Source organism: Myotis davidii, unplaced genomic scaffold (genome assembly GCF_000327345.1).
Source record: "Myotis davidii unplaced genomic scaffold, ASM32734v1 scaffold69, whole genome shotgun sequence".
Classification (NCBI taxonomy): Eukaryota; Metazoa; Chordata; class Mammalia; order Chiroptera; family Vespertilionidae; genus Myotis; species Myotis davidii.
Window position 1 is genome coordinate 2,778,269 of NW_006300363.1, and position 16,047 is coordinate 2,794,315.

The 16,047-nt window shown below is 44.5% G+C and overlaps 1 protein-coding gene across 8 annotated transcripts in view; it reads left to right on the plus strand.

Moving 5' to 3' along the window:
• PECAM1 (platelet/endothelial cell adhesion molecule 1) overlaps positions 1-16,047 on the plus strand; it is a 49,721-nt gene that overhangs the window by 3,590 nt on the left and 30,084 nt on the right. For all 8 annotated transcript variants that reach the window (XM_015572451.1, XM_006776697.2, XM_006776698.2 and 5 more), the window contains exons 3-6: positions 3,487-3,780; positions 7,878-8,183; positions 10,093-10,368; positions 14,697-14,939. In XM_015572451.1, coding sequence (XP_015427937.1) covers positions 3,487-3,780; positions 7,878-8,183; positions 10,093-10,368; positions 14,697-14,939 — 1,119 coding nt within the window. The remainder of the gene's footprint in view (positions 1-3,486; positions 3,781-7,877; positions 8,184-10,092; positions 10,369-14,696; positions 14,940-16,047) is intronic.

Here is a 16,047-nt window from a genome sequence, read left to right on the forward strand (position 1 = left end):
CAAGCCTTGCACTGGAAACCTCTCCCAGAGCCTCTGATGCCAACGCTGTGAACACTCCAGCCCTCAGCTCTGGGGCCCTGTGCTGCCTTTGCAATAAGCCTCCTTCCTTGGCCTCCTGGCCCCTCTTCCCTGGTGTTCTCTTACATCTCTGACAAACCCTGGGGGATGTTTGGACTGTCCCAGGGTTTGAACTCCCTCCATCTCCTTGTCTCTGCAGGCTCACAGGTCTTATTCTCTCTGGAGTTGCTCTACCCCCTCTGCTCCTCCACATACTCCGCTGGTCTAGCAGAGCCCTGGCCTGTCCCCTGAGCATCATGAGGGACCAGTAGGTGACATCTCCTCCTAGTCATCCCCCAGGTCCCTCACACCAGTCTCATCACCTGACTTTTTTCTTCACCCTTACCTCTTTCTGCGATTCTCTGAGTTAGTCGGAGACACCTATATCCTCCTGGGTACCTAATCCAGGACCTTATTTTCCACTTTTGTCTCAGCCCTCACATTCGATCAAACAAGTCTTTAAACATTTTTTAAATAAAATACATATAACATAAAATTTATTTTTTATTAATGATATGTTGTATATTCATAATGTGCAAACATCACCACTGTCTAGTTCCAGAAACCCCCTCCCCTCCCGCCCCCGAAATAAGTCCTTTTGTGTCCGCTCAATATTTCCCAAATCCATCCCTTTCCTTCATTCCCCCTGCTCCTGCCCTCTCTCGGGCCTCCTCAGCCTCACCTGAACCCCTGTCCAAGCTGGTCTCTCTGCCCAGCCCACAGTGATCTTTCTAAAGCTCCAGTGTCATCCTGTCACCCTTCTCCTAAACCCGTGATGGCGAACCTATGACACGCGTGTCAGAGGTGACACGCGAACTCATTTTCTTGGTTGATTTTTTTTGTTAAATGGCATTTAAATATATAAAATAAATATCAAACATATAAATCTTTTTTTCCACTATGGTTGCAAATATAAAAAATTTCTATATGTGACACGGCACCAGAGTTAAGTTAGGGTTTTTCAAAATGCTGACACGCCGAGCTCAAAAGGTTCGCCATCACTGTCCTAAACACTCTCAGGACAGGACCCAGCTTGTCAGCCCCGCAGGCAAGGCCCTCTATTCTGGCACCGCCTACCTGGCTCTCGTGGCCCCTCCAGCCCCATGCTCTGGTTCCGGGAACAGTTTGTGCTCAGATTCATTGATTTGTCATGCCCCTGTGGCCTGGTACATGCTGTTCTCCTGCCTGAGCACCCCTGTTCTTGGCCAGGTTAAGGCTTGGTTCAGGAGTCACTTCCTTCAGACTTTCCTTGGCCTCTCCTGGGCAGCCCTTCCTCTTGGTGTTTGCATCTCTGTACTCCAGTTATCTGGGCCTCCACCAGCCGGCCTGGTCCCTGACATAGGATGATTTTGTATTCACCCTTTAAGCCCATCACCTGGCGCAGGTCCTCGGTGAATGTCTCATTGAAGGAGACTCCAACTGAACTTGGAGATAGTATTTCAGATTTAAATGAGCAGACAGGCCAGCATGCTCTGTGCTATCCGGTCAGAAAAAAGAAAAGCTAGCAAAAACTACATGCTTCATGGCTCCCGGTGATTTTCCAGACAATAGTGTGTGGCTTCTCCCTCTTTCCCCCCACCTTTATTTCTGAGTCATTTCCAGGTTGAGGGACACGTGGCTGGCTGAGTCATAATGTCTCATCTTCCCTGGAGCATCAGCTGATTGGTAGCTGGAGGCAGAAGAAAGCAGGCCCCTTGGTTGTGGATTTGAGGATTTGGCATTGTGGGCACGGGCACCGTACTATGGTGACTCTGTTACTTTGGATTCTTCACCAGCCTTCATCTCCCCAGATTGAAAAGATCTGACATCATTTTAAAAAATTTATATATATATATATATGTATATGTATATATATATATATATATATACACACACACACACATATATATAGAGAGAGAGATAGATATAGATATAGATATATTTCTGAGAGGAAGGGAGAGGGAGAGAGATAGAAACCTCAATGATAAGAGAGAATCATTGATCAGCTGCCTCCTACTCACCCCCATTGGGGATCAAGCCCACAAACCAGGCATACACCCTGCCCGGGAATTGAACCATGACCTTTTGATTCATAGGTCGATGCTCAACCACTGAGCCACACCGGCCAGACAGATCTGACCTCTTTAGGCTGTTTCACAACCTTGTCCTTCCATCACAATAGTTCTAGACCTTTTGGGTCTTGTAAGGAGATCTGTGGATCCTCTCTATAAAATTGCACACTTGCATACAAGTGGAGGTGGTTCATGGTCTCCTAACACCCATTGGTGAACTTCCAGGGAGCCCCGGTTGTGAACAATCACTCTGCTGTGTGAATAGTGAGACCTATAGGCCGTAACCCAGTTTGGTTATTCCTGGGCAGTTTATTCACAAAGAGCTAATATTTTCTATTTTCTGTATTATCTTAATCATCAGGTAAATACTTTTGAAAATTGTTTGGGTGGTATATTTGGTATCTATTGCTGCTTAACAAATTACCCCAAAACATAGTGGCTTAAGACAACAATTTATTACCTCACACCTTTTCTGAGGGTAAGGAATCCAGCAGTGGCTTAGTTGGCTGGTTCTGAATCAGGGTCTGTCAGAAAATTGCAGATAAAATGTTGGTCAGGTTACAATGATCAAAAGGCTTGTCTGAAACTGAGGGATCTGCTTTTAAGCTCAGTGGCTGTTCCTTGGCCTAAAAATAAGGAATGTTAGCGTATCCAGGAGACTCAATAAATCCTGCAACAACCTACTAAGTATTTTTACCCGATCTTACCAATGAGGAAGCAGAGCATAGAGAGGTTAATCACCTAAGATCACATAATAAATGATGAACCAGAACTTGCATGCTTGTCTGCCTGAATCCTATGCTTCCTCCAGGGGCCACAGTGTGGCAGCTCATGTGCTGCATGTATCTTAGGGATGTGTTTTATTTATTTTTATTTTTAAAATATATTTGTATTGATTTCAGAGAGAGTTAGGGAGAAGGAGAGAGAGATAGAAACATCAATGATGAGAATCATTGATCGACTGCCTCCTACATGCTCCCTACTGGGGATTGAGCCCAGACCGGATCATGTGCCCATCACCTTTCTCACTCATCTGCCTGGCATTTTCCTAACCTGAAAATGTAGGTGTTAGATGTGGTCACAACGAACCTGGGACCTTTCAGTCTGCAGGCCGACATTCTATCCACTGAGCCAAGCCAGTGAGGGCAGGGGCATGTTTTACTTGTCACACTTGTCTTGGTGGAATATGAGCAGTTTAGTACCAACTGCCTCATGCTTGACCCACTACCCAGAGTCATTACCCATTTGGCCCCTGTAGACATTTGGGACCCCTGACACTATGCTGCAAAGGGTGATGACAACCCAGTGTGGTGAAGGTCACCAGGACAATGCTGTTTCTCAGATAACAGGAGTCTTCCTTTCTTCCCTTCTTATTTAGCTTTTACCATCAACAGTGTCCACATGGTGATCCTGCCAAAGCAGGAGGTGCAAAACGGGGAGAATCTGACCCTGCAGTGCATCGTGGACATCAGCACCACTTCTCATGTCCGGCCTCAGCACCAGCTGCTGTTCTATAAGAATGACGAGCAGTTTTACAATGTCTCCTCCATGAAGAGCACAGAGAGTTATTTCATCCCCCAAGCCCGGGTCTACAATGCAGGGATATACAAATGCACTGTGATTCTGAACAACAAGGTGAAAACCACATCGGAGTACGAAGTGATGGTGAGAGGTGAGTCCCTGGAATTGAACGTAGCTCAGGCAGATGAAGCTAACACATGCAGGAGCAAGAACAGTGATTGAATGCGTAGTAACACTAGGCCTACCTGCTCGCCCATCAGCTTTCTCATTCATCTGCCTGGCATTTTCCTAACCCGAATGTAGGCATTAGACATGGTCCCAACATGCCTGGATATTTCTCACCCTCTTGCCTTTGCACATGCTGTTTCCTCTTCCAGGAATACCCTTCTTCATCTCATCTCCTCGTGAAATACTATTTCTCCTTGAAGACTCAGCTCAATGATCTTTTCTCTGACACATTTCCAGACAAAATTGATCTCCCCCAGGGGCCTCGAAGTTTTTATGCTCTCAACATTCAATGGCATTTGTATAAAGGTCATTGAGTCAAGGTTTGACACTGGATTCTGTAGTCAGTCTGCCTGGATTCCAATCTGGGCAAGTCTCTGAACCTCTCTAAACTTTAAAATTCTCATCAGTGAAATGAAGATAATCATAATACCCAGCTCAGGGAATTTTGAGAGGATTAAAAGATACCTGTGGGTAAAGGGCTTAGCCTAATACTAGCACATAATGAGTTCCCAGTAAATGGTATTTACTCTTTTACTCGATATTGCAACTATTTCTCACTCATGTGTCTGCTTTTCTGGACTGTAAGAGCATGAGAAAAGAGGTGGTATTTGGTCTATTTTTGTATCTCAAACAAAGAATCTGGCTCACAGTAGGCCATCAATAAGTGATTTTGAAATAAATTAAACAGATGAAAAGGGGAAGTAGAAATAGATGGAGAAACAGGAGAGAAATCATTGTGGGAAATTTGGGTTCAGAGATACAGGGTTTCATTCATTCATTCATTCCCTCCCTTAAGAAACAATTCCCAAGGCTGCAAGCCAGGAAAAAACGAGTGCAAGACATGAACATGCATCAGGCAGGCCCCAGCTCCAGAGGGAGTTGCAGTCTGGTGGGGAAGGAAGACATTTACACAGATAATTACAGTCCAATAGCTATGTGATCTGAGTGCCTTGGGAGCACACAGGCGGGAGGAAATAATTCTGCCTAGAGGACTTCAAGATGTCTTCCTGGAGGGAGGGACATTGGGTCCAGATCCAGAAGGTCATGTAAGAGTTTGCTTGATGGTGAAGTGGCACAAGGGACAAGTGGTATCAGTGTGAAAGAGCAGAGGCTGAGAAAGAGGGGAGTATCCCAGCAGAATGCCCAACCTTTTGGGATCTTCATTTCCTGTCCCTAAAATAGAGATAACTAGTTACCGATCTTGAAGGATTATTTTGCTTTAAGGATTAAATGAATAGTGAATGAAGTGTGCTCAGTAACCAAGTATTGAATGAATGAATGGCCCATCATGTATGAGGTACTGGGTCAGGCCATCCTTAGAAAAAAATAACCCCTACAGCAAACAGGAAGCAGGAAGAACCAGTAGACAAGGGTCTGGTGGCATTTTCCTTTTATAAGGATGCAATCTCTGATCACTTTCTTTTCTTTTTTTTTAATTTAAATTTTTAAAATTGATGTGCCCTGGCTGGGAATCGAACCATGACCTCCTGGTTCATGGGTAGACGCTCAACCACTGAGCAACACCAGCCAGGCTCTGACTACTTTCTTGTCAGTCTTTGAGACTCACATGGGAGAACATGACAGCATCCTCCTCCAGGCCAGTTCCTCCATAGGTGTCAGGCATCCTTTGTGTCACCAGGGGCAACAGCCACAGAAATGCAAACCAGCCCTTCTTCATCTCCACTGAGGACAGGGGAGGAACCAACATGTCTGGGCATTTACATTAGTGATGAGGAAAGAGGGGTAGATCAAGAGTTTTAGAAGTGTTTGTTGGAAAGAAATGTGCCTGCAGGCTTTAGAAAATTAGGGTACTTTTTCTTAAAACTTGGATGATTGAATGGACAGAGTTAGTAAATTCAGCCCCATACTTTCTGACAGTTGCTGCCATAACTCATTTCTGTATTTTTGTGCTTTTGTGATCAGGACAGTCATTCAGACTATCATTAGTTCTGGTAATAAGAACTACCATTTATTAGCCTCCCATGAGATAAACGATTATAAGTGCTTGACACACATTACATTTAACCCCTGCAGTAGCACTGGGAGAGAAGCGTAGTTCCTCCCACTTACAGGAGTGTACCCTGCGGCTCAGAGAGGTTGAGTTTCGCACTTCATCAAAGGCAAAGCTAGAGTTAGAACCAAGATCTATCTGACTCTAAGGATGACCTCTAAGCCGTGGTTATTATGATAGGTCTTTGAGGTAGACTAAAGGCAGTTGATCCATTCATTAAACATTTATTGAGTTTTTACTCTGAGCCAGGCCCAGTATCCAGCAGTGAGTAAGACATGGTCCCTTCCCGTGGGGAGCTCCTTCATAACAGCCGCACCGCAGGTAACAGTAGTGGTATGAATACAGCCCAGGTCTTCTTCCCAAGCAGACAGCCCTCCATCTCCAAACTTGGTGGGTCCAAAAAAAAAAAAAAAAGATCACTCTAATCACTCTAGCCAGTTTGCTCAGTAATTAGAGTGTCGGCCCGTGGACTGAAGGGGGCTGAAGGGTCATGGGTTCAATTCTGGTCAAGGGCAGATACCTGAGTTGCAGGTTCAACCCCCAGCACTGGTCGGGGCACATGCAGGAGGCAACCAACTGATAAGTCTCTCTCACATCGACGTTTTTCTCTCTCTGTCTCTCCCCCTCCCTTCCATTCTCTCTAAAAATTATTGAAAAAAATATTCTTGGGTGAGAATTAACAAACAGCAACAAAATTCATAAGAGTCATAAGTGATTGGGTGAGGTGGCATATCCAGGAAGAGTCAGGTTTAGGATGCAAGCAAGTCTGTCTGACTCCAAGATGAAGTTCATGACCACAAGACTATGGGGCCTGGACAGGACATCTAAACTCAGCCAGGTTCTCCCAGCTCCCCCTAATCTGACCTGGTTTACTACTCGATGTATCTTTCTCTCCACCCCTTTCTCTGTACTAGACCCTCCACTCACACACCTCAGCCCGAGCAGTTGCCCATGTGCGTGTGTACCCTGAAATCTGGTTCTTAACCCCCATCCCACAACATCTGCCAAATAACACCCTTCCTCCAAGATTCCCCTCAGACCCTGTTTCTTTCTAGCGTTTTCTCTGAACCCCCAGGCAAAGAGACCCTCCTCCTTTCCTGACTTCTCCACCACGCATTGTCTCTGCAGCACCCTCTGATGCTCAGTTATTTTCAGCTTTGCTTTTTTACAGGAGGCCATGCACAATCCCCTTTCCCTCCCCTCCTATACCCAAACCTCTGGCTTTGGAGTCAGACAGACCTAGGGTCGAATCTCCACTCTGGGGGCTTGATAACTATGAGCCTTGAACCTCCCTGAGCTTCACCTTCTTCATCTGTAAAATGGGCATAACTTTATCTTTCATGCCCACCCTGGAGGTTTATTATGAGAATGAATATAGAGTCGACCTAACTTGCAACTGGCATTCAATAAAGTATAACAACAACAACAGAAATACTAATGAATACTGGCTGGGCTGTTTTGTTTTTAACTGTTTCACTTGGGGAGACTTGTTTTCCCAATGGGATTATAAAGGTTGAAAGCACCAACCACATCTTCAACATATTTTGTACTTTTCAAAGTACCTGGTATAGTGCTGGACACATACATGCTCAATAATTACCTGGTAGGTAGCACTGGGTGTTCTGGGAATAAAAAAAAAGAACTCTTATTATTTATTTATTTATTTTGAGGCTGAAGGTATTTATTTATTTATTTTTGAACTCTTATTATTTAAAAAAAATATTCTTATTGATTTCAGAGAGGAAAAGAGAAGGAGAGAGAGAGAAACATCAATGATGAGAATCATTGATCGGCAACCTGCTGCACACCCCACACTGGGGATCGAGCCCAAAACCCGGGCATGTTCCCTGACTGGAAATCAAACCGTGACCTCCTGGTTCATAGGTTGACACCCAGCCACCAAGTCACACTGGCCAGGCAGGAAAAGAACTCTTAGATGGGTCAACCACAATGACTCACTTGTACCATTCAATCCAACTAATACTAATGGACTTTCTCTTTCCCCAAAGGAGTGTCCAGTCCCAGAGTGACCCTGGACAAGAAGGAGGCGATAGAGGGCGGAGTCGTGATCGTCAATTGTTCTGTCCCCAATGAAAAGGGCCCGGTACATTTCATAGTTGAAAAAGTCGAACTGGACACAAAAGGTATCAAGCAAAAAAGAGAAAAATCTTCTCAGCACCAGAATTTTGTGACGCTGGACTTCACAGTGGAGGAGCAGGACCGTGTGATCTATTTCCTCTGTCAAGCCAGCATCATTTCTGGGAGGCACCTGGAGACCTCTGCGACCACCAGGAGCGATCTGGTCACCGTGAGGGGTGAGAGTCCTGTTCTCTCTCTCTCTCTTTTTTTTTCATTCTTTCTGGCTTGCTGGTTTGGTACCAGGAGAAAGAGCCCAGGATTGGAAAGGGGCTGAGGACTTCCGGTTGGGCTGCTCTTCTCAAGACTGTTCGTAATCACGTTAGGTCCATAGTTTTCAAACTTAAAAAAAATTTTTTTCTTGGGTTTAGAGAGGAAGTGAGAGATAGAAATATCAATGATGAGAGAGAATCATTGACTGGCTGCCTTCTGCAGGCCTCTCACTAGGGATTAAGGTTGCAACTGGGCATGGGTCCTGACCAGGAATTGAACTGGAAACCCTCTGATGCACAGGACGATGCCCAACCAACTGAGTCACACTGGCCAGGGCTGTCATTGTTTTTATTGTATGATTTTTTAAAAAAGTTAATACATTTTTATTTAAGGAATGTCACATGTTCTGAGTCCTTCCACTGCCTTAGTGTGAGTCTTAAGTGTCTTAATCCCTTTTTGCTCAATCCACTTGTCATTTTAGTCAATCCACAATTCTTTTAGTTTTAGAGCTTCTTTATATGATTTTTTTCAATGCAAAACCTTTAATATTTAGTTAATCAAATGTATCCATCTTTCTTCCTTATGATATCTCAGCTTTGTGATTCACACCTAAAGCTCCTCCATACTCCAAGATTATGAAAGAAAAAAAATGCATTGATGTTTTCTCTTACTGTTTCTGTGGTTTAAATGTGTTATTCCCCCCCCCTTCACCCCCCCGCATTTAGGTCTCTGGTGCATCTGGAGTTAATCTGAGCATAAGAAAAAGCCCTTCAGTTATTAGTGAGCTATCCCAGGGGGCACTTGCTGAGGGTCCTGAGAGATGCTCTCCTTTTTTTGACCTTTATTCAGGAAAGATTATGTTTTTAAACGTTAGCTTTCTTTTGTGAATTTAAATGGCTTTATAGTTAAAAAGCTAATGAATATGAAAATATTAATATCACTTTTGGCATTTAAAAAAATATTTTTAATTGATTTTAGAGAGGAAGGAAGAAGAGAGGGATAGAAGCATCAATAATGAGAGATAATCATTGATCGGCTGCCTCCTGCACGCCCCCTACTGGAGGTCGAGCCTGCAACCCAGGCATGTGCCCTTGACAGGAATCAAACCCGAGACCCTTCCGTCCACAGGCTGACGCTCTATCCACTGAGCCAAACCAGCTAGGGCCACTTTTGGCATTTTTAACAACTATCTGTCCGTACTCTCTATGATCTGCTATTTTTTTAGCAGGAGCGAAGGCCTAGCCCTGCTTTTTTTCTGTCTCCTGGAGATTCCCCACCCTGGTGTCTGACACATATTTCATTAAGACGGTGTTTTCAAACTGTGAGCCATGAAATCAATTCAGTCAGTTACAACCAACGTTTTAAAGAAAGGAGTAGAATACACTATTTTTGCATCTGGTTATTTAAATATTTATTTTCATGAAATAGCACTGTCTGCACGATTGTCGTTTTTGAAAGCTATGGATTGTTTATGCTGAAATCCCGGAGTTGTGTGAAACAGCGCAAGAGGAACCTAGATAATCCTTGGTGGGCGAGGGAAGAGTCTGTTTCTAATGACTCTATTTCTGAGGTCATTTGAAGAAGGTTCTGCAGATTAGATTTAGAGAAGATGGTTTAGCCTTTGGGAAGCTCAAGAAAGTTAGAGAATTGCAGTTAAGAAGAAGTTTGAAGATGCAAGAATGAGCGAGAAGGGAGGGACCCTGCTTCAGAGCAGCCAACTCAAAGTTGTTTGAGAAGACAGGTTGAGTTTGTTTGTTTTTAATTAATAAGGAAAAATAGTGGTTGGCAACAAAAAGAGCAGAGAAGAGGAGAAAGTGCCCCTTTCCCTCACCCAGGCTTGAACCTGAGTCCAACCGGCTTGTCCTCTTCTCGTAGAATCCTTCTCCAATCCCCAGTTCTACGTCCACCCCGCGGGGGTGATCATCGAAGGAGACCAGCTGCACATTAAGTGCATCATTCAGGTGACACCCATGGTCCAGGCATTTCCAGAAATCATCATCCAAAGGGACAAGACCATTGTGGGGCACAGCAAGCAGGGCAATGAGGCCACCTACTCAGTGATGGCCACAATGAAGGAGAACGGCAACTACACGTGCAAAGTGGAAACCAGCCAGATCTCCAAGGTCAGCAGCATCGTGGTCAACATCACAGGTAGGGGTGCTTCTGGAGGGTGTCAGCCTATTGCAGGCTCAAGAAGCGACTGTGCTGGAATCTGGGATGGCCAGTGATGCTGATATTTCTACTCCTGCTTGTCCGAATGAATGCACTCGGGTGTGGGGTGTGCCCATGGGGGAAAAGTCAATGCAGAGCCAGTAAGCAGTTAGGTGTGGTGGGTGAGGGTGCAGATTCTGGCATCCGATCCCAACCTTGCCACTCACCACTTCTGTGACCTCGGGTGACTTACCGAGTGCCTCTTTGCCACAAATCTATGAGATGACAGAGCTTACCAAGAGGACCCAGTGAATGTTAGCTAGTGTTTCTATCATTAGAGCACATTTATCTTTCCTCTGTGCCAAGCACTGTGCTAGAGTACCAGACAGGCCCTGTGACAGGGTCAGGCGTGCAAAAGCATTAGCAAGCTCACAAATGGTAACACATCCTCTCTGTTGAGCACTGTGTGACTGGCTTGCCTACTTTCTGATTTCATGATCATAACCATGCTAGGAGATCTGTGTTATGATTCCAGTTTTATGGATGTGGAATCTAGAGTGTAAGCTGATGAGGGCAGGACATTACCTATTTTATACAGTGCCTGGCACACAGTAGGAATTCAAAACTTATTTGTTGCATGAACACATGAATATAGGATGAAAGTGTCTCAGAGAACAGAGAGAGTCCGCATTTCTTTTCTTTTTCCTTCTGATGTCACGAACAGATGTTTGTTTTATTCTCGAGAGTCAGCACTTCTTCGTTCCCAAGGGAAGGTGTTCATTCATCTCTTCGTCTGTTCATTCATTTACTGAAAGCCTCCTATGTGATAAGCATTGAGTGTCGCAGCAACAGTCCCCCAGTATCATAGGTACGCTGCCAACACCCCAACTAGGTGATTGGCATGTGTGCTCGATCCTGCTGGTCTATAGTGTGTGCTAGCAATTTAGTTTATTGTTGATAATAACAAATATTTTGAGGCACATGATGTTTTTCATTGGATAAGACATGTCTTATTTCATTAGAGAAAAGTATTCAATTCAACATATATTGAGCACCTTCTGTTTTTCTGGGAAACCTGTTGGGGATAGAGAGCTGCCTAAAGTCAGGCTTTGCCCTTGAAGAATTCGCAGACATAAACAGACCTTTAGAATGCAATGCAATGAAGAAGTAAATAAAGGCTTGGCCTATTGCCATGAGAGCAACAGGGACCAAGTGGTGAACATATGGATTGTTTCACCAGTTAGATAAGCATCCTTCTCCCTTGGGCCAGGCTACTTTAGGAAAGCATATAGCATCGTTGGACCATAAGTTACTATATGTAGCTGATCACCCACATCCAGATTTGTGTGTCGTGAGGGGCATACAAGTCATTTGGTAGATTAGTCTCCATGGCCCAGGAAAGCCAAGTGTTATGCTCGGTCTGTCCTTTCATGGCCTCAGCCTGCCTGCACTGTGAGCCTGAGCTCCCTCCTTTCCATGTGGCGCTGACCCAGCACCTCAGGACTGGCAGGTACACACCCCCATGTTCAAATTCTACCAAGCCTTTGGAAATGTCTGCAAGCCCACTTAATGCATCTGGTTTTCCATGTCCCTGTTACTATCAAGCCTCACTGCAAATAGCTCTGTACAGTAATATTGGAGGCTCAAAATAATTTTGTGAACATAAAAATCATTGGATTTGTTGTTTGTCTTTGGATAGGAAAAAGGTTTCTTCCACCCCCCACTGTCTATCTTTTCAGACCCAATCTGTAACCAAGTGCTGACAGGTCTGTCACTGTTGTCCTGTCTTAGCTCTACAATCACATCCTAACACTGGCCTCACACCAGGGTTCTCCCTGACCATCTCTGCCCAATTCATCCTTCAGCCAGCTGCAGAAGAAGCCCTCGTAAGATGGCCCCTATTTGGCATTACTATTCCTGGGCTTCGACTCCTGTAGGGCCATGATCCTTCACTTTGACCCCACCCTCTTCCAAGCATCTCTCCCCACTGAGCCTATTCTTTCTCGTTGGCCGCTGAAAAACTTCTGTTGTCCTTAAGGACTAAGTCCCAAATCTCAATCCAGGCTCCCCCAGGCAGAGTCCCACGGTCACACCTCAGGTACCATTGCCCTCTGCTCATACCTTGACGTCAACGTCATCGCTGCAAAGATTTAGCATCTGTCTTCACCCCCTGGTGTGAGCTCTTGAACGACCAGGTCTGTGGGCTCAATTCATCGTAAATCATTGATGCTTAGAACCTGGCACATTAGGAGCTCCATGAATGTCTGTTCATGAGTGAATAAAAGACTGATCCTTCTTAGTCCACATCATGGCTCTGCCAGTCTGTTTCTATTATCTCCTTTACAAGTAGACTGTTCCCTAACATTTCCTTCCTCATTGTAAACCGCCTTGGACCCGTCTCAGCAACTTGGTTTCTATTTTTGACCTTTTTGTTTACATATTTTTAAATGTAAAGTCATTGCTTTGCTTTAGGATTTTTTTTTTAATCTAAGTAACTTTTTCACATTTGTTTGGAATCTGCCCAATGAGATTGTAAGGCACTTTAGCATGTCAATTTCTTTGGTTCCTTTTCCCCACTCCTAACCTAGAGCTATGAAAACCAGTTAGGGTGAGGAGTCAATACCAACTATATGGATGGAAGGAAGGGTGACATGTGCCCTAATAAAATATCGATTAATTATTGGGGCACCACCTTACTTGAAGTTTTATTTTATTTCCTGTACAGGAAACTAGGAAGACACTGTGGACTAGATGGAAGTCACTTCCATAACAATGATGATCGCATCAATGATGACAATGTTGATTTGTACCCCCAAACCTGTACAGCAGGCAAATTTATGGGCAAAGGTAGAATTTGATTTCCTGATTCCTGGTTGCAGTCTCAAAACTCAAGCCCAAGAAGCTTTCCTAAGGAAACTTTGGGACTCAGTCCCTTTCTCAATATGCAGAGAGTCTCAAGAATTACTGACTCCTCACCCTTGTCGATTTGGCTCAGTGAATAGACCATTAGTCACTGAAGGGTCCCGAGTTCAGTTCTAGTCAAGAGCATATATCTCGGTTGCAGGCTCCTCCCCAGCTCAGACCCTGGTCAGGGTATGTGCAGGAGGCAACCAATCCATGTGTTTCTTTCACATCGATATTTCTCTCTGTCTTTTCCTCTCTCTTCCACTCTCTTTAAAAATCAATGGAAAAATATCCTTGAGTGATGATTTGAAAAAAAAAATAGAATTACTGACTCCTTTGTTCATGAAATCAGGGTGCATTGGTTTATAATGTAAACTTTACATAAAGGAGCCAAGTCTTCACATTGGTTAAGTAGTTAATTACTACTTTCCCTGTAGCTGAAAATAAAACACATACTATAACTATGAAATATTGATATATTTCAGGAAATATTTAAATAAGGCAAACTGGCCTTTAATAAAAAAGTTAGCAAGTAGAAGGGCCAATATTTAAAATAAATAAATAAGGCAAAGCCTCTTAAAAGTCAACTTCCGTCTTTACTACTGTTGCCATGCAACCTAAATGAGGGTACTAATAACTCCTTAAAGTGGCATGGGATGTGTAGCTCACAACTTGATCCAGGAGGTATCATCCATTCATTCTACTCCCAGGGATCTCCCCACAACACACATATCTTTCCTTCCCCTGACCCAGACTCTCCATGCTTCCCACTGCTGTGGGAATGCAATCCATACGTCTTTGGGTGGTTTCCAAGGTTCTTCAAGATCCTTAAGCCTCCTTTGGCCTCTTCCACTCCCCCTATGTTCCAGGGCAACTGAACTTTCAGATGCTTGAACCTTCTGCCAGGTCTTCCACATGCTGTTCCCTCTGCCTATGACCCTTTCCCTCTTTGCCTGGATGACTTCCTCCAAGCCTAGGTCCAGTGGCCCCTCTATGGGCTCTGCTGCAAACATCGTGTTTGAGTAGCCCACCAGACGTCAGCGCTCAGAAGTCAGGGACTATTTCTTTCTCACTATTGTCTCCCCAAGGCCAACCAAGGTGCCCAGCACAGAAATAGCTTGAAATAAATACTTACGGAATAAAATGTGTGAGTGAATGAACAAATAGGTAAATGCATGAATCTTTACAAGTTGTAAAACTTTCCTAATCCATGTCTACGAAATAATTTGGATGAACAAGGGACGCAAACCTGCCAGTTCTTCAATTGCGTGATTATCAGGTCCTTGAGAGGCAAAGGAAACCTTTTTGAAGGAAGTTGGGAGTTGGTTCTGCCAAAAGCAGCTGGGCCAGGGACTCTCTGTGAAGGGGGTTTGGGAGTGGTTCCCAGAAACGTCTCACTCCATTCCCACTCACTGGTTTTTCAGAGCTGTTTCCCACACCCAAGCTGGAATCTTCCGCCACACATCTGGACGAGGGTGGCAGACTGAACCTGTGGTGCTCCGTCCCATATACAGTTGACTTCGCCATCCAGAAGGGAGACATAAATGTGTCACAGGCTCAAAATTTCACCAAGAGAGCCTCAAAATGGGACAGTGGGAACTACACCTGTATCGCAGGCCTGGGCAAGGTGATCAAAAAAAGCAACGAAGTCCTGATAACCGTGTGTGGTGAGTACGTCCTTGCTGGCTCAGAGTCCTGAGTGGGAAAAAGGGAAGTTGCCACCCTCTTCGATCTGAAGGCAGATCAGACTGAGGCAGGATAAGAACTTGAGGGAAAGGGAGATGAGGGAAATCGAGAGACCGGACAGAAGCAAGTAGTATTTCTGCTTAGAGTACAGGAGAGGGGCGATACAAAGGAAATATTGTTGGCTAAAAGCATTTTCATGGCTTTATGGTGGCTGCATGCTGATGATGTGGCCTCTGAATTGGCAGGATTCTGGCTGCTGGAGCAGGCACCTACCCTTAAGTTCCAGCAAGAAACACTGTTTAGTCAACACTAAACTTTAAGGCCGAAGCTCCAGTTTTTAATCTATATCCTGGCTGACCAGAAGGTCTAGGACTTCTGGTGGTAGGTACTGGGACCGCCTAGAGCTGCGTGTCTTAGACTTGATGAATGTGCAAAACCTGGTTACAGTGTAGGTCAGGATGGGGCCAGATTCCATATCTCTTACTAGCGCCTTGAGGATGCTGGCCCTGCTGGGCCCTGGGCCACACTTTGAGTAGAGGGGTTCTAAATGACCTCTGGCCAAGCTGTCACTATCACTGTCATTATTTAGTCCTGGTCTTTCAGTTTAATCTGTGGCTATGGTTTCTCCAACCAAGATCTTAGTCTGAACTGAACCCGGATCTCAGCCTACTGTTGATCCTCTAGTCATCTAACTCAAAAGGAAATAATGCAGGACACAAATGTGGGTCATTCCGTTTTAGTTCTTTTCGTTGTTCTTTGGAGGAGATCACTTCATTATAGAAGCTTTATGAATAAGCTAACTTCTAAGTAATGACCTAGTAGGATTCTTGTTTGGGAGGCATGCGATTTCTAATCAGGAGAGGCTGAGGCACTGAGAATTTGTTTGAAGAGATATTCTGTTTGTGTTCTTGGTTTTGTGTTTTGTTTTTAATTTAAATTCTTTATTGTTGAAAGTATTACATATGTCTCCTTTTTTCCCCCATTACCTCTCCCTGACAGCTCCCCCCGCCCCCCAGCACATGCCCTTACTCCCCTACTGTCTGTGTCCATTGGTTATGCTTATATGCATGCATACAAGTCCTTTGGTTG